Source organism: Gymnoscopelus microlampas (genome assembly GCF_963454915.1).
Source record: "Gymnoscopelus microlampas genome assembly, chromosome: 10".
Taxonomy (NCBI): domain Eukaryota; kingdom Metazoa; phylum Chordata; class Actinopteri; order Myctophiformes; family Myctophidae; genus Gymnoscopelus; species Gymnoscopelus microlampas.
Genome location: NC_139947.1, coordinates 29,911,763 through 29,931,406, shown reverse-complemented (window position 1 = coordinate 29,931,406; position 19,644 = coordinate 29,911,763). Strand labels below are relative to the sequence as shown.

The 19,644-nt window shown below is 38.4% G+C and overlaps 1 protein-coding gene and 1 long non-coding RNA gene across 2 annotated transcripts; one reads left to right on the top strand and one right to left on the bottom strand.

Annotated features, from left to right (window-relative positions):
• Positions 1-2,177: 2,177 nt before the first annotated feature.
• Positions 2,178-19,483, bottom strand: ppih (peptidylprolyl isomerase H (cyclophilin H)). The gene is made up of 9 exons (XM_084068320.1): positions 19,317-19,483; positions 9,159-9,223; positions 7,723-7,746; positions 5,378-5,422; positions 4,854-4,896; positions 4,235-4,327; positions 3,933-4,020; positions 3,799-3,839; positions 2,178-2,837 (listed from the first exon to the last, which is right to left on the bottom strand). Exons 1-9 carry the CDS (start codon positions 19,386-19,388, stop codon positions 2,769-2,771), a joined length of 540 nt encoding a protein of 179 aa, XP_083924446.1. The 5' UTR covers positions 19,389-19,483; the 3' UTR covers positions 2,178-2,768.
• LOC311053105 lies at positions 10,310-15,520 on the top strand. Its single transcript, XR_014601610.1, has 3 exons — positions 10,310-10,615; positions 12,515-12,695; positions 14,883-15,520. It is a non-coding gene; the product is annotated as an uncharacterized lncRNA (long non-coding RNA).
• Positions 19,484-19,644: the final 161 nt, after the last annotated feature.

Here is a 19,644-nt window from a genome sequence, read left to right as displayed (position 1 = left end):
TGAAGAAATCCTACAAGAAGTAGCATAGCGATCCTCAACATAGACTTTAGTGTGTTTTAATGGTATTGTTTTATGGTATATGAAATGATTTAAATTGTTTTTTTTTGTTATGGCGGATGCTTGAAGTAGCCTAAACAGAAGATAATTAAACTATTTTTACCTTTAACTTCACAGTGGACAGTAAGCAATTTTAGAATTTTCGGTGACAAATCTGATTATAATTTGTGTTATTTTTACTGCAGAGCTCCAGACACTGGAGCTCTACAGTAGGCTATGTCATTCAAAGTGCTGGGCTGAATTTATCAGATACAGATTAGCCCTGCGGCCCTGCCCATCTTTTAAGTGTGAAACCATGCATGGTGGAAATCTACAACGGGATAAATGACCCATATGTGGTTACAGGCACTGTCTTTCGTTTACACTAGTGACGCTACGTAGACAATGATAGTCATTACTGTTGTAATGCCTCCAAAGATCGATTTGGAGTGTAGGCTAGTTGCTGCAGTTCACCCGCAGCCGGTGGAAGAAAGCAAACATAGTCTGGTGTGGCGCTTTGCTCACGAGACGTGCGTGTAGGCTGTAGCCTGTATACGTATATATGCTTTATATGTTGTTATTATTATATATATTTATCTATCTTCCTTATCATAGAAAGACACTATATTTTGGATGCATTTAATGCAGTCCTATGCGCCAGGGAAATAGGTTTTCATGAAGACTGCAACCCAATCACTGGAACTCTAGACTATATTGACAGTATATTTTCACAGTCCCACGGCCTATATCTCAGTTTGTTCCTCACATGATGATGATGATGATCCATAAATTATAGGCGAGTTGGAGAACAAGACATACTTGCTGTCATTATCATTTGGCTTTAATTTAAACGGGTGAATTTTTTGTTTGCCCCTCTCCCGAGCCAGACAGAGGGTAGACCACTCCCACCCCCACCTATTGTCATGTTAATGCCCCCACTGGCAGTGGCACTGTTTATGAGCGCTGGTTGATGTGTGAAGAGCTCGTTGTTTATGGACGAGCCCCGCTCTCTCGCACAAAGATGGGCTTTAGCATTGACCCCAGAAAGCCTTCACCACGAAGTAAAACACCCCCCCCCCCCGCCAACCCTTCCTAAAAGAACTCTTCCTGCTTCCATAAGAGAGCCTCCATCTGAAAGGATTCTTTTGTGTCGGGGGAACGGGGTCCAAGCAGACTAGAGAGGGAGAGCGCAGGCTGGGGGAGGGGGTTTTGGTAGGTTGGATCTGTATGTGGGGCTGGGATAAGAGGTAGCCCATAAGTTCAACAGAGGACTTGTTTGGCAAAACTGTGCCTCTGAGGACTCTTGTGCCTTTCAACTCCTCTCACTGACATTGTGAGACTTTATTATGCTCTGTTAATGACGTCTAGGCCAAGTCACTGTAGTCACTTATTAAATGCAATCTTGCAGTTTGAAATTGGAAGACCCTTTCTGGATATTGAAACCTCAGAAAATAGAGAGTAAGTAGGCTATTATACACACGGTTGTAATAATATATACAGTTGACATTATTTTAAAACCAGTTTACACTCATGTCACAGCATCATGAATATAATCTCCACATGGAGATTGTGGAGCAGGAGAGGAAATGATAGATTCACCTACCCCAAGGGGAAATAAGATACTTATAGACTTTTGTGCCAGTAGCAATGAAGATTCATAATGAGGGACACAATGGTCGATTGGCTTGTTCCAATTACCTCTGAAGTAACAACAGCTCATTACAGTAAGAATCTGACATAGTTATCGTTGTGTAGGATATATACTGTTGTATATTGGTAATTATTGATCGTGCCTCTTTTTGTGCGATGTTTTTACACTGCTGTATGTCCAGTAGGCCTACTTTGTCTTGCCCTTTAACTGTATGCTGTACTGCCTTTGGCAACTGAATTTCCCTCGCATGATCAATAAAGGTCTTATCTTATATACTTTTTAAAAATGAAATGTAAGCATTTATTAAATTTAACTTGATATAAATGTTGCTACCGTTCTAATTACTTTACATATAATCTCGCAATATATTTTTTAAGTTTCACCTCCATTTGATGACACTCAAATACCATATCACCACCCTAATCACAGGCGAACAATTGTTATTGAACAATTCATTTTCATAAACAAGTGAGAATTCATGCAGTTTTATAAAAAAAATGTAAAAGAATTTATTAGTCACACAGTTGGTTCAAAGAGTGTTTGAATTACAAATGTTTACAAACCAACTATCCTTCCAGCTGTAATTTCTTTTTTTCTCAATTGCATTTTTGTGAGAACAAACTTAATCTGGACATCGCTCATAGACTTGAACAGCTTCCATTACCTCGTTTACAACCCAGTGATAACTCCCCCCAACTGTTAATAGGCCAGACATAAGGCACAAAAATAGGCCTATGTGAATCATGTACTGTACATTAGGTTTTAGGTGCATCAAATCAGATTTGGCTTATCTATCAATGCATGAAGCCTTTCAGTTCAAGATGTTCTTTATCTAACCGACATGTCCTACTGGGTATGTATTGTTACTTTAAGTCAATTCTGATTGAACATTAATACCAGCAAAAAAGAGAAACTTAATCCCTATAGCCTTAATTTACACAAGAGCTGGTTGAGTTTTGCTGAGAGAAAGAGTACAAATTGGCTCATGTATTAAAACAAAGAGGTGGTATGGTTGGTTCATTGGTTCCCTGCAGAAAACAAATGGTCTTGTGGGTCTGCGGTTCTCGCGAGTAGAGCCACATCACATCTCTCCACATTGGGCAATGACGATAGGGAGCTTGGGTTTGTTGTTGGGACCAGTAGGAACATTCTGTTGGAATTTGGGGGAACATTTATGTTAGAAACTTCTCAAATGTCATTGCAAATTATCTAAAGCTCGGTTTCCTTCATTGGTCTGTTGCTCCATGTTGATTATTTTCTTTAAAGGAAATCTGTACTGGGTTTTGTCATGTTATATATTGAAAGAATCTGTTTTGTTTGTGTTTCTTTATGTGCTAAGAGAGCACTTTGAGAGCCATTTAACTGTGCAATGTAAGTCAATGAGGACACTAATTTTGGAATATCAATTTCTAAGGATCGGAGCAAGATATCGTCAATATTTGGAGTTACATCATCATGGCAAGTTAACTACACAATCGAATCCTCTACAAAAGTATTATTGCGCATTAACATGATCCCTGAAAGTAATACAAAATGACCATCCCTGGTTTCAATCCGAAGTTAAATGTGTTGTCCATGTATTATGATCGTTAATAGTTGTGGGAGCACATGCTGGAAAAAGGTAGATAAATAGCTTTTCTTGGCCAGCAGAGGGGAGAAACAGGCAATGGAAAGCGGGTCATGTAGGGATACTGTCGCAGTGGTGACCACATTTCTTTTTACAGTAATAAGTGTACACAATACTACCATATAAGTTACTCATGTTTTTTTCCTTACATCAGAAGCAGTAGCTGCTTTTACATGAAAAATATTCCTTCAATCAAATTGAAATCATTCTTATCAGAGATTCCAACGTGTTTACATGGATGCTAAATAAAGTGATCAGCTTTACACGCCCCAAAGCATTTAATAGTAGTTAAATGAAATATTAGGAATATTTGTGGAATATTAAGGTCCATGTTGAATTAGGTGTGAGCTCAAAAAGGGTAAAACAAAGAGAGGGGGGGGCTAGCTACTAGAACGCTGGAACATTTTGTACTCATCAAATATTCAGGTAATTGAATACATTAAAACTTCAAAATCAATATGACAATATTATACTTTTTCATTACCTCAATTTTCCTCATGACCAGCAAGCCATCAACAATTTTTCCTAAAATCACATGTTATGAAAAAAGAGAAAATCAGTCAATCAAAATTGAACTCAGACATGAATAAATTCCAATTGATTGATAAAACACCATACCAAAAACGACATGCTTCCCATCTAACCAGTCACACTTGGTACATGTGATGAAAAACTGACATCCATTTGTTCCAGGACCACTATTTGCCTGAGGAATAATATGGAGAATATGAATTAGTGTGCAGAAGAACTACAGTATATTATTGTAAAGGACTAGGAGCTCTGAAAATATATTTGCTTACCACGGTTGGGATTATTTACCTTTTGATTTAATCCATGCAATATTTAAAATGTAACTACTATTGTTTTGTTTTTTTTGTTTTTCTTTATATAGTGGATGGGGAGAGTAATCTTTAACACACCATGGACAGAAGACCAGGGGCAGAATGCTTCATTCGGAAGTTTTCGTCCGCAAATGGACCTCTGTAGATGCTGCAAATGCCAGTTCCATCGCCCTGCACAAAAGTACAAAAGGCACATCAGGATAGCATAGGACGGTCTAGGACACAAGCTCAAGTGTAATGCACAACATGTCCACTAGAGGGTGAGAGATGGCTAACCCTTTCCACCTCTAACTATTATTCATTTTATATTTTATATTGATCTATATTCATGACATTCAAAGCTCAAATCAAGTGCAAGGACAAAGTAAAAACAAAATCATGATAAGAATTAAATCACAACAAAAGGTTACACAGTACACATTTTCCTAAAATCCAACCTGCTTTTGTGCTTTGAAGCACTAGTGCAAACAAAGTATTCTCAGTGAATGTCTAGGTGAAATATATATCAATCATGTGCAATATCACATTTAAGAACTCTGAAACTGGTTAAAAAAAAGAAAAAGAGGTTTAAACTACTAGAGCATTACTCTGAAACAGAGTAATGTAGTGGAAAAACATCCCATATACTGACTGCACTTGCAATGTGTCATCAGAGAACAATCATTAACTAAAATGCAGTTGAAGTGTGTGTACTCACATTTACAAAGTCCCCACCCTGGATCATGAAGTCTTTGATTACCCTACCAATAAGCAAATAAAAAATATTAGGGCAGTCAACCTTGTTTAAGTGGCATGTTTGTCACTGGTTTCATTAGGAAAAACAAGTATTGTATGACTTTGTAAAAAAATAAGAGGCATTTTTCCCCACTATGTTATTTCCCTAATTGTATTTAGTTTTTTATCATTTGTATTATACAATTCTGTTTCTAAAGGCTTCACATTCAAACCTGATTTATTACTGTACAAATAAATGAACAAAGAAGCAAATCTACGGGTTGCATTATTTTATTCTGCCTTCGAAAATATGCTTTTCGGTAATGTGAATGCTACAGCACATACTAACAGAGTATTTGGGAAATCTCTAATATCAGTGGTGATAATGGTGTATCTAAGTGAATGACAACTTCAAGCAGACAAGATTGGTTAGTTTGGATTTTGGAATCAAAGTTTTTCCTTTTTCACTTCATCAATCCTGTTTCCTTCCAGTGCAAGTGCGCCTACCTGTGGAATGTGCAGCCTTTAAACCCAATAGGGACTCCATCTTTTCTGAGGGTGAGACATTTCAAACAGGAGATGAAGACAAACACATGACTTGTCTGCAAATTGTGCAGTACATCACTGCATATACAGTATATGCCAGAATATTACATATATTGTGAATATTACACATATTACATATTACAACTGTCTGCGATAGCTGTCTGTAACTGGTACGTTTGCCTACCTTTCGGACTACTTTGGCAGGTAAACAACTATTTAGAGGTTGTTCCGGTGAAACAGTAGGATTCACCAGTCATTGTGACCTAATTTTCCTACTTTATACTGTATGCTCTTACCAAATATGTATAAATGTGACACAAATGAGAGTACAATTACCACCCCCAAGACAAATATTACAATTCCAGTTAGGCTACTATTCAGTTATGTGGTATGGGCCAAAAAATAAACCTTAAATTGGATCCGTCTCCAACCCTTCATCACATGGAAACAGTCTACTATTTTGCATCCTGGTGGAGGACACACTAGCTGTTGTGCTTTTTGATAAAATCAACTTTATGTGCGATCTATCCAGACAGACAGATAGATAGCTGGACGGATAGATTTATGAACACTTTTGGACTGGCTCATGTTTGTTATGTTTTGAATTAGTTTCAAAACGTTTTATTCACCCGTTTCCTAGGCTGTGTTTTCCACTTCCTGTCGATTTCATTGGATTTCATTGGATCAAATCGACAGGAAGTGGAAAACACACAGCCTTGGAAACAGGTGAATACTAATAGGATAATAAATAAATATATAAAGTATTTAAATATACACTGTGCATATAACCTTGCCTCATTATATACATCAACAGCAATTATCAGTTACTGCCACAGTACCTTATAGGGCTGGTAACTTTCCTCAGAAATGATGATTATTATTTAAAAAGATATTAAAAAATAAATAAAAGTTTTGTTTTTTTTTATGTTTATTTGACAGGGACATTACAAGAAACAATGTATCAAGTGCTCGGATCCAATAATACATTGTTTTTTGTATTGTTCCTGTCAAATAAACATGAGATATTATTTTTTTTACATTCAAATTTTCATATTCAAATATACATATTTCCCCCATATTCGAGGAATATTCGAAATTCGAATATTAAGCCCTAGTACCTTACATAAGCAACTTTTTATCAACCATATCTTCTACAGTTTAGGTAGGAACCAGCATATTAAAGAGCAAGAAATTTGACAGTACTTGTGGTTTTACACTCTATGGGAGGAAACCTTTTACAACTGCCGCCACTAAGGCATATCACTTAGTACACATTACTATGTCTGCACTCTGTTGCGGCAAAAACACTATCAGTTATGTACATTGATATCAGTCACCAGAAGGTGACTCAATACTCACTGCTATGGTAACCATGTCACTTTAACCAATGAAATCATGAAACCATGTTTTCATACCTGCTTCTATTTGATGTGTTTTACCTGATGCTCTATTTTTAACATGTCACTTTAACCATGCACATGACACTGATTTGATATACCTGCTGCTTTTTTATATGGTGGACATGTTTTCCACCTGCACAAGAAGCAATTCTGCCTACCATGGTGCCATCTATCCATTGCTAAATTTAATCATGCACCTTATGTACACTGGACTTTGTATATTTAATTTGCCTTGCTGCCTTCCTGTTATTTCTGTTCCGTGTTCTGTTCTCCTTTTTTTTGTTGATCTTTTTTATGTAAAGCACTTTGGGCTGCATTTGATGTCATGAAAGGTGCTATGCAAATAAAGTTTGATATTATTATTACTATTATTATTATTATCATTATTATTATTATTCTCTCTTCCCTATTGTAACTCTTCCCGTAACTGCAATGTTGAGAACTTGCACAAAAATAATTTCAACCACACTTTTAGGATAGAATTTATATTTAAAACAATATTACGATTACACCTGTAATAATTGTGTGATGTGATAATAAACTTGATTCTGATTGCGAGTGTGATCATGTTGACACACTGGTCCAGCAGTCCATATCAAAAAGGATAGAAAAGTGGCAAAAATAATCATCCAGAGTAATTGTGCAAAGGAATACATCTATGTCACTAAAGGGGACAATGCAAAGACCAATTTAGTGCGTAATAGAAGTGTATTAATCCATGAAGTGCCACTTGGGCAAATTAACGTCAGTTTGTTTCCTAAGCCATTATTGATGGGCCAGAACACAATCAATGCCTAATTTAGGACCTGGACCTTATAACACTTTCACACACATGATTGAGGAAGAATGTATACCATGTTGCATTTTTCTACCAGCATCACAGAATTCAGCACTTCACTTGCTTACCTGAACTCTCCAGTGCAAAACTGCCTGCAAGAGAGGAACAAGACAGTTAACATCCTTCACATTCAGAAATTATCCACAGTAAAAATAGTCAATGGGTAAGTAAAATGTATTTGTAGAGCACCTTTCACAGACATAGAACAATCGCCACACAATAAATAAACAAATAAAATAGAACATGGCACACATCAATCCCAAAATGTACATTGTGGTGTGTGTAGTGTGGAGTCAAACTAATTAGACTCTGGGCTAGGTGTGAGTACACACCTGTTGTGCAAATTGGCCTGAGTCAAACTAATTAGACACGGCTGGGTGAGACTACTTAAAGGAGGAGTTCACCCAAAAAAATACTTATTTTATATCAATTGCACACCCCATGAAGCCTTGAATTCATGGATTTGTTTTTGTCACATTCCTAAGCCAATAATTTGATGACCAGGTGTATTTCCGGTAGGAGACACAAATAATCTACTTTGTGTCTCCTACCGGATACATTAGCCGGTAGGAGACAGGAATCAAATTATTAGCTTAGGAATGCGACAAAAAAATCATGAATTCAAGGCTTCATGTGGTGTGCAATTGATTGAAAATAAGTATTTTTTTGGGTGAACTCTTCCTTTAAGACCATACCAGCGACCTTTGTCTCTCTTACTTTGATTGGATTTCTTTCCTGAGGCCTGATGCCTCTCAAAACATATCTTAAAAACCTCAAAATCACATGATACTTGACACACTTAGCAAGTTGGTGCACTCACTTAGATTTCATCATTTAGGTACATTGTGCCAGAATCCATATTTAAGTCCCATATGCACATACAGTATATGCATGGCGGGGGTTAGCCTATGTTTGTTTTTCAAATATGAATATGACTGTCCCTACTGTTATTTGCAAATGATCAAGTTGGATTTGTGTATTCAGACATTGTCAACCTATTTGCATTGGTGTGTCCTATGTGTGTAAACATGGCGAGCGCAACAGCTGTCACTTTGTGAGGGGAGTTAAATATACAAAGTCCACTGCGTTGATAGCTTGTAGGTCTGTTTTTTTGGGTAAGCGTCGCACGTTAAGTATCAATAGCAGCAATATCAGCAGCATTAGAGGCTGATATATACGTTCCATGCTGCAGTCAAGATAGGCATGTATCCCATTTCTTCTATAATGCTAACATTAACGCTTGCATCTTAACTGATTACACTTAGATAAAAATCCTTCTCGTTCCCACACTCTGGGTTTGACATCATCACTATGTGGCAGATTGCGAATGATGTAAAAGGAAAGCGATACATGGATGGAGTGATGTGATATAATAATGCTTTATGTTATGTGTGTGCTTGGGGGATGGTATCCTGTACTTTGTAACATATCTGTATGAAATGCGCTACAGCACACATTCACCTTACGGTGACAGTGCAGCGTATTCTGCAGGCCTGTTCCCTACCTGAAATTCTCTGCCGTCTTCGGAACCACATCAGCAAACAGTTCAACCTTCATACGTCCAACTTCCTGAAAAACAGTTGATCACGTTTTGTCACCACAAACAACCAGAGAATAACAAATGTTAGGAATATAGGTCAACCTGCTCCGCCTTGGGCAAACGGGTTATGTCACTTGAATATATTAACATACACCATTGTGTTCCTAAGGCAGTGATATACAAGATTGACAGCGTTATCTTGACAGACCAGTTCCTATACCTGAATTTAGCTTAAGGACATTCTTTGGTGGAGTATCATGTGTAACACTAAACATGAAGTACTGTATACCATTACTTTGTCCCAAGGCGTGTGATTTTTTTCTCTCCCCTGATGACGGTATGTAACTAATGACAAATCATACACAGATAGATCAGATGCCTCTAATCATAATCATGCCTTTTAGTTCCCAAATGAGGAGGAGGCCAAGTAAGCAAGTAAACTACTTTGCATCTACCAGCTTTAACAAGTACCCTGGACGGTCATGGGGAACGTCATTTCACCCCATTTCTTGTGACAGCAATCGTCACTGCCGGCTAGCATATTGGGTTGTAAAATGTACCCATTCAATCCGGGAATGCATACTGTGTCATTTTACATTTTAGCTATAACCATTATTTTATACTTTGGCTATTCAAAAATAGCAGATATACAAGCTCATAGCGCTATGAGCTTGTAGATCTTCTGAAAAATTGTGAAAATCTTTGAATATACATTTTTAAAGCGAACATTTGTAACTCAAATCTTTGCTTCTGAGGGTCCCTGGAACTAAATATTGTGATATGGGGGTTCAGCGGCCAAATACAAATAATTTTGGGGGTCCTTGACATGAAAAAGTTTGAGCACCACTGATATAGCAACATACGTTTTTCAGAAACTAGTTAGGATTTAAAAGACATTTGTAGATGCGTTCCCGGATTGAATGGGTTAAGAGTTTTCCAAATAAATGTATGCAACACATGAATGTTTCCAAGCATCCTCTGTGTAGGCTACTCTGTGTTGAGCCCTGCTCATCTACGTATTATTCCATGGATTGTGAGTGAGTGTGGGGGGGATGCCGGAGCATCAGCCAACACAGGCCTCCCACAAACTACTGGGGGAACTGGAGGACAGTAGAGGAGATTGAAGCACACACACTGTGTGGTGTGTGCGCGTGTGCGCATATGTGAAAGGAAACAATTTATGAAAAGAGTGGTTTGTCGCCGCCATACAACCACACAGCTTTCCCCACACTTCTCGGCGACAGCTCACAGTGAAAACAGACCGTCAGTGGAATTCTGTTATATTCTGCTGTGTATATTACATTCTTTAGGGTAGTAACAAATGTAACTTGGTGGTAAAATGTCATGTCATCACAGTCATCACTCATCATAGGAAAAGGAAACTGTGGTCATAAGAGCATACGTCCATCTATGCTTGATAGGTAAGCTAAATCTACATTATTAATCATGCTTCAACAGTTTGTGTGTCTTAAAAGCGTATTAATATCCAGATCATATTTTTGTTCACCATGTCTGCCCACAATGTTATGTCATTTTGAACTTGTTTCATTTTCGTTTTTATAACTAACTGCACTTTGTAACTTCCCTGTTATACTCCGGTTTTGAACCTGGGTCTCCAGCACAAGTGCTGACATTTTTACCACTGAGATAATAGAGTCTGCCTGTTTGCTCTGGGAAGAATTTGAATTTTGAATTTGAAAAGGTTGTGTCCAACCTAGACACTAAGATCTAAATGTCTCAATACTAATAGAAGAGCAGATACCGAATACAATCACCCCAATTGTATATGTTATATTGTATTAATATACTTTACCATACAGATTGGACAAAATAACATTTTATTCTGTAAAATAAAAAATACATAATAGAACTTTAACCAATTAACATTTTGTAACCTTATGTTAAAAGCATATTTAAAAGGATCAGCTTCAAGTGACTTGAGACCAACACAAAAACTAGAGTACCTGAAAAGTATTGATTAGGCCTACAGTGTTTAACTTTTGAATACAGGGGCATGACATCACACTTTCAACAGCAGGTTTTCAAAAACCTTTAAGGCTGTAGTCCGGTCCGGTCTCAAGACCACAATATGATGGTCCCACTCCCGTCTCCGTCTCACCTGAAATCTAACTCGGACCAGAGAACTCTGGTCACGGCTCGTGGTCACCAAACACCACCTACTAAGACACTGTTGATTTATCCTTTAATTTGACACCAGTCTGTATGTAGTAGTAGACAACCTAATTTTCTCATTAGCACGAGCAGTGGTTTGATACAGTTCTGTCTTATTATATCCATTCCTGATCTTTTCCAAAGTCAGTCAAATACAATTGCATTTTGTGATCAAAAGATTGCCTTCTGTAGAATAGAATCACTTGGCTCATTTGGTCTCTATTAGGATTAAAAATGTTCTGGTCTTGATTGATTGATTGATTGAATACTTAATTAGTCAGACTCAGGCTGTTGTAAGACATTAAGGCTAAATAAGGCTCTGTCTAAGGCCAGACCGCACCAATGCAACTCCTAACAACATGCAACTACATGCAACCATTATCCCCAATGGCAGTTGCAAGGAGTTGCATTGGTGTGGACTGGCCTTCAGTCTTGACTCTCAAGCCCTCTTTGGTCTCTGTACTGACATTGCTGTAGTTTAGGTGGTCTTGAATACAGCGCTACATACCATCAGTCAAATCTTCAGTAGAATGAGGGGAACTAACAACTGAAACATGGCTGCATTCACCACACCTGGCCTTTGTGTCCCTTTTCAGACCACTACCTGAGGCCAAACTGCTCCGGTCATAGAAACCGTAACATTTACACTGATAACAAAGCAAACACATGAAACTCCACCCACAGCCATAAATGAGGTTATGAATCAGTGTGATTTTGCGTACAGAGAGCCAGACAAACGTATACTGTTATACAAATAATTTGGGCATGACTTCCAAAAGGCATTTTTATCAAAAAACAAGTTTGATTTTTGCAAACCTAAACTACGTTTACTATTGGCTGTCACTGACTCCCTGCCAGTTCAAATCAATCTCAATTTGAGGTATCAATGCCTAAGGGCAATCTGTGCCAACGTCCTTGACACCTAGCATTTTAAGACTGGTTTCACTGGGTTTCTAGTACAGTGAAACATCATATGGACAAAGAACTTAGCTAGATAGATACATCTATTGTAAAAGGGTGTGTCCGTCATCCGGCCAGTTTAACCAACATGCAAATAAGCATGAGAGTCACCTGTCACCTGTGGGGGAGGTACCCAGGGGAGGGGCAAAACAGACCGGTCTATCTAAAGACAGAGTGTTTGCTACAAGATGTTCACAGCAGTCAGCAGGGAGACGGAGCAGGAAGAAGCTGGATGTAGATGTACTATCTCATGTGACCCTTGACTGGAGAGTGAGCAGCTAGAGAGTGAGCTGCTTCTTCCACTGGAAAGAGGACTTGATGCAGGCAGCAGCTGGCTCTTGACGGAAACACATGTGACTAGGACAACAGGTAAAGGCACACTTGTCATTCTCTGTGGAATCAACTAAATATACTTTTCTTTCTCTACTCTTGCAAAAGATAACATTTTAGTGTTTGATCACATACACACTAACAATTTTGTGTTGAAAGAATTTACAGTTACATTTTCCAGAATGCACTGCACTTAATGATCATGCCTTCTCAAAGCTAAAAGACAGAGACATGGTATTTAAATATAATAATACTAGTGTTAACAATATCTAATACTTTAATGAAAATGTATTTTATTTTATATTTTAAAAAGTTAAATGGCCAGCTTGGTTAGTTGCACTTGTCTTTTGGTTCGTTGCACTTAGTTGTAAGGCCAAACTACACAATGCAACTCCTTGCAACATGCAACTACTTGCAACCATTATACCCAATGGCAGTTGCAAGGAGTTGTGAAAAATCAATTGGCTTAACGACTCAATTAACAACAGGGTAGCGGTTAAAGGGATAGTTCACCCCCAAAATGTTTTTTTTTCTCCAATCAATTACACACTTGAATACACATTTTTGTCACATTCCTAAGCCAATAATTTGATGACCGGCAGCGGAGCGGTAAGGATAATTCCTTTTAACAGGTCGTTCATGAAAGTCCTTGCGGTCTTGTTTCCAATGAGAACCTGTGAGCAATTAGGGGTTAAGAGTCTTGCTCAGGGACAAATTTCATTTCATCGACACATATGCTGGCCTGGCCTGGAATCGAACCTGGGGCAACCAGGGCCTCAACCAGGGCCTCTGGCTCCCTAGGCGGGCTCACTAACCACTCAGCTATGGCCGCCCCGACTCAAAGTGTAAACTTTGAGTCTCCTACCGGAGGCATAAGCAGCTTTACACTAGTATTCATAATAATCATAGTGTAAATCATAACAGTTGTCCAAGTCCCTGAAAAAGGGTTTGGGAGAAGCATTAAGCAAAAACAAAAAATCTCCATGAATTAAAGGCTTCATGGGGTGTATAATTGATAGAAAATATGTAATTTTTTGGGTGAATTATCCCTTTAAGTAATCGTAAGTAAACAAGCAAGCTAAGTGCTACAAAGTAACTCTGATAGCAGGTAGGCCAGTCAAACTTGAAATGCTAGAAATGCCTACCTACACCACTGAACAGCGTAACAACATTGCTTTGACATCTCACTATTAAGCACAGCTGATACAGAACAAAGGATCAGTCTTCTGTTTCCCAGATGACCTCAGACTAAGATCTATGAATGGAGTTAACACTAAAGCGACTTGTCCTGCTGAGTATTTTTTTAAACACAAGAAAAATACTGTTTATTTTAGTAGTGTGAAATGCATTTACGTGTAATCGCCTGGATTAGGTCTTTTTTGCTGCATTTAGTCAGGACAGTGAAGAAAAACTGACAACTTAAGGGTAAAGATGGAGGGATGACTGGGTGACAGACAGCACTTTTAAAAAAAACCTGAGTTGGTTGGTTGACACTTCTGAAAAAGAAAACAGCTACTTTGTGCATGAGTTGAAAAGCCTTGTGATGCCAACTTGCATGCCCACATTTCCCCTGCCACAAAAAATTACTTCCTCTGTCACACACTCAATAATGGCACATGGTCTGTCTGCCTAGCTGCAGTCCATTGTGACTTACGACTCAGCCGGGCACAGGCAGTAATCATTGCTGGCTGAATGCAGGAGCAACAGCATGTGTTTGTTTGATGAGACAAACGTAAATGTTTTCAAATATAATATATATGAAGTGAATAATAACATTCACTTCAAAGTACAATGAAGACAAGACAAGGTTCTATTAACAGTGAGGCTTCCATGTGGATCTCGAATGTTGTGTGGGCAGGATATTTGGGCAGATAACCCAGATAATTTCAGATCATTCCCGACCTCAATCAGTTGGAGGGACCGTTCTGACTGGAAGTACAGGAAGCACAGACTGTAGTCCATTGTAGTCCAGGAAGAACTGAGATTCAAATCTGTATGCCACATATTTTGAAACGAATACAAAACACACTCTAAAATTATGTTTATTATGTCCTCAACATCATTAAAACGGGGTAAAGTGCAATATTCAGGCCTTCCTTCCTTGGCCTACTGGCAGTGTGAAATGCATGTCAAAGTCCCTCATAACAGAATGCTGAATCTGCTGTATTTTTAATTGTTGTTTTTTTCTGTGTGTGGTCTAACCACTATTATTCTTGTCTTCAACAGCTTTCTCTGAAGCACCCAGGCTGGAGTGAGCTGTGCTAAGGCATTAGCCAAAATGTCACCCAACATGCCGACATTTCTGGGAAACAGCACTGTCAAAATGCTCGCAATTATAGAGTACTGGGAGCAGAATGATGGTTGTCATTTAAACAACACTGGACTGTACACGTTCCTCTTTTTGTGCAAGTTGGGCCTGGGCATGGTTGTCTTGCACCTATGCCAGCAGAAATGGCGTAGCTCCTTTCTAAGCATATGTGCACTGTCCTTCATTGTGGCTGATGCCGTCCTGGCATGCACCATGGTGACTGTGTGGTTTCTTGGGCCTATAAGATCTCCTGTGTCCGTTTGCTTCATCTTAGCACATGCCTCTGCAGTATATGCAGCATTACCAGTTCCTACAATAGGCCTGGGCCTGCTGGACTATGCATCAGGGGATATGCTCACAAGCAGGTTGAGCCCCCTCTGCAAATCCCTATGTAACGTAGTCTTAGTCTTACTGATGTGGACAATGGCTGTTGTCTACAACACCGGATCAGTGACAACAGCCATGATGGAAATCGAGGACTTGGGAGGAGCTATGGCACTGGTGTGTGAAGTACATGAGTCAAGAATGGTCAGCTACTTTGTTTTCGGGCTTTTCATCTACGTCCTTTTAACTTTGCTGCCCCACTACCCAAGGCTATACCAGTGGTTTCAAGAAGCCGAAAAGTTGAATCAACAGAGGAATGAACCTCGCCCGAAGCTGAGGAGTGATTTACAGTTCAGATCTGTGGCGAATCTGGCGATGAAAGACACCAAGAGTGGTGAGAATAATATCCTGACAGAACCTCAAGTCATGCATCGTCCATCTCTGTGCGTCAGTTTAACTCTGGGCTTCGCTTCAATATGGATGCCTTATCTGGTGATATCTGTGATGTGTCTGTGGATGGGCATTGGAATACCTTCTTATGTTATTGTCAACCATCTTTGGCTGGAATGCATGAACAGTGTATTGACAGGTGTGGTGTTCTGGTTAAAGAGCGACACGGTAGGGCCATACAATAAACTGACGGATGACATGTGTTTATGCCGTGGGTACTGGCAGCTGAGCAAAGGAACCCATCAGCACAAACTTCCTACAGCTGTCTGAACAGAATGGATGGCGTTTTCTATTACTGTATTCCATGTAAAAGCAAATCAAGAAGTTGCTCGATAGATACAGAATGCACTGTAGGAAATCTTATCAGTAGCTGGAGAGCTACACTGACAATATACAAATTGCATCATCATTTTTCTTCTAGACTGATGATTAGCACCTTTTCAGGATCAAAAACAGCAGTCAGCTCTGCAAAACTCTGCAAAGTTTTTCCAAAGTAATGTAAAGTGGGGAAGATATCCTATCATAGATAGCATTAGAAAGGTGCATATAGCACCAGTTAAAAAACAATCTGGACTGGGAAATTATAGAGTGGCCCTTGAGCAATGATTTATGCATAAATTACTCTGGTGGTGTTGATTAGAGTTCAAACATCTGCTGTGCTAATTCCCAGGATGTATGTTATATATAGTTCATAAAACATAATTAATAATCTATGGTCAAATGCAAGTACAATGATTCACATCCTGCACCTCTGTTTTTCTGTCTCTGAAGTTCTTTACTTTGAGAATGGTATGTCATGTAATTACTGTAAATGGTCTGCATTTCTATAGCTGGTCTTAGGAAGAGCCTGTGTTGCTCAATGTCACTTCATTTAATAAAATCCTCTTAATGGGAATTATGTGTGCAGTTCTTTCTGCTCTATTATACATGGTATTTTTTTGATCCAGCACCCATTGTATTGGACATTGGGATGCGTCAAGTGTCTTTTTATATTTTTTTGCATTTCTATAGCGCCTTTATCCAAAGCGCTTTAAAGTTGGTGCACTACACACACAAACAATGAAAACAATAGACTTGTTGCTCGTCAAAAACAGTAAGGGGATCAGTGTCTTGTTCAAGGACACTCCAGCACGATGCCATGGATCAAACCAGTGAACCAGGAACCTTCTGTTTCCCAGATGACCTCTACCTCCCGAGACAGTACTGCTGCAGTGCCCAGAGAATACTATGTATGATGCATTTTGTTTACTTTAACGTTGAAAAAATATAACTGAATGAACCTTGTCTGTGTGTTTCAGCCATATTAGACCCTCATCAGGTTATCTTGATCTATTAGATAACCTGATGAAGGTCTAACAACTGAAACGTTGCATTCGAATTCAAAATAAATAAATTGCATTTCGAAGACAATGTGCAGGAGTGTTTTCTGTTACTTAGAATATATTCCCAAGCATTTTAACAATAGTATGGTAAGTGGCAACTCCATCTAGTGGTCAAATTAAACTCTAAATTCTCATGATTCCCAAGTTGTAAATTGTTATAGCTATAGTTTCATAACAGATCTGGTCTGGTCTAAAACTGTACACCACTTACTTCTGTGTATTAATTGCCTGTCTACTTCAGGTCCAATTTAGCAGAACTTTTCTCCCACCACCCAACAATTATGAAGTGAAACCACATTAATTTATCAAACTTTCAATAAAACATAACATTAGCCCGATTTAAGAGTGAATTCCAAAATCTGATAAAATTCTTCCTCTAGTAATTGTGACAAAAGTCACAGTATTTTACATGTACCTAAAGACAACTGAATTCTGTCCAATGCACAACCAAACAGCCATCCACCAAAAATACGTATTATACCAGTCTGTTATGGTCAAGATTCAAGAACATCAACAGATTATTTCAATGAGCAGTCACTCATTTAAGCAGCATTCCTCAAATTCATTGCACACCTCACAATGTCTAAACGCACACAATCAACTGTAAAAAAAATAATTTAAAAAAACATTCGAACAATACATTCATTATCGTGTGTAATGTATGTCACAATACTACAATCTCTGTTCAACTTGGCAGACAGCAAAAAAACAAGATATCTAAATACATCCATCTATATACAATCAACCTTAGGTTAGACTTAAAGTGCATGAACAGAGCAGCAGGTATGTGTACATACATATTAGACATTTAGATGTGAAACTTAAGAGTATCAGCGCATTGTAAATTAAATTATTTAATTTAACCTCACAGAGCTAAATCTCAATTCAAGCTGACTCGTTCAAGTTGGCTTCCCTGACTTGACAACCTAACAAACATATTACATCTATGCTTACGTGAAATCATTTTTATTTGACAATATCAATGTATTAATGTTGAATTGTATTCCAATTTCCTAATGTTTGACAATACCTCTATGTAAGGATGATAAAGAAGCTGTTTACTGAAATGTGTTTTACAAACAGACACATTAACAGAATGTCAAGAATAGTACAGCAAGTTCAACAATGAGCTAAACTGATTAGGCTAGACTACATATAGCAATGCCAGTCAAATTTACTTTTAAATAAATATTCTAAAAAATACATTTTTGTCAGACAACGGGCGCCAGACAGGGCGGCCCAACGCATCGTCTCGCCACCTAAAATAGCAGATCTGCAAGCTCACAAAGCTTAGCAGTGCGAGTATGCCGCTTATAGATCGTCTATTTTCGGTGCAAGACAGTTTATCCTGGAAAAACGAACGGCTTAACATGTTTGTTTAATCTGTAAAATGCAGCAGAATGCAGATGACCAGAAATCTCACGTTTACGCGGAGTGAAAAGAGACTGTCATAGATGTATTGTCGAGTCTGAATTTTGTATAGATACGAAAGCAAAAGTCAGACTCGATTACATATCTAGGATACAGGATAGGTGGGCACTGGGTACTATGGTGGACATATCTGTGCACCTCGATGTAAAATTGACTATTTTGTCCAAAAGGTTAAAAAAATATATGTATATATATTTGAAAAATGGTTTAAAGTAAGGTAAAGTATACATGATGTGAACATGTACGGTAAATCATTATCTGACTTCATTTGATACTTCCAACTTCTTGTTTATGCCCCGAAATGACTAGAAAACAGGTTTTGTAGCAATTGTAGAAATATTAGACCTTCATTGTCGAATGTTTAAGTATGTTCTAATCATGAATACTTTACTTAAAAACATTTTATTACGTTACATTTAGGGGGAAATAGCCAATTTAACACAGAGGTGCCCACTCTCCCTTGGTCCCCAGTCTGCCCAACTATCCTGTTACCATAGGATAGTTTTGATCCAAGTCTAGCCGAATTATAATGAAACCACAATAACCACTATGTAATGCAGTTTAAATGAATAAAAACGCTATGCAGGTACTAAATCAATTCGAATTATATACCAAATCAACTTTAAGAGTGATATTATGATACAACAACTCACGCAATCCCTGTTTGAGTAAATGCTACATTATGCTAGTTAGGTTAGCTGGGAGCTGCATGCGACTCTCGGGCTTTCACACCAGTCAGTGTTGTTTTGTTGTTTCTTTACTCACCTGTCCTCCGATGGTGACATCGAAGAAAACAATCGGATTGTTGGGATTTGATGGCTGGACCTGTACATTCATTTTTTTTCTTCCTGACCAATTATTAAGAGACTAATATTGACGTTGCTCAAACAACTAAACATGCGACCGGTTTGAAAACCTGTGTATGTCCCATACGGTGGCCCTCATTGGACATTCTACGGCTCAGGCTGACGGACATTATACCAATAGCACCAAAACGCGAAACTGTATAGCGCATATCCAGCAACGTTGATATAAGGCTTGCTATATGTGCTGTCTTGTCTAGGACCCCAAATGACATATTGCCACGGACCCC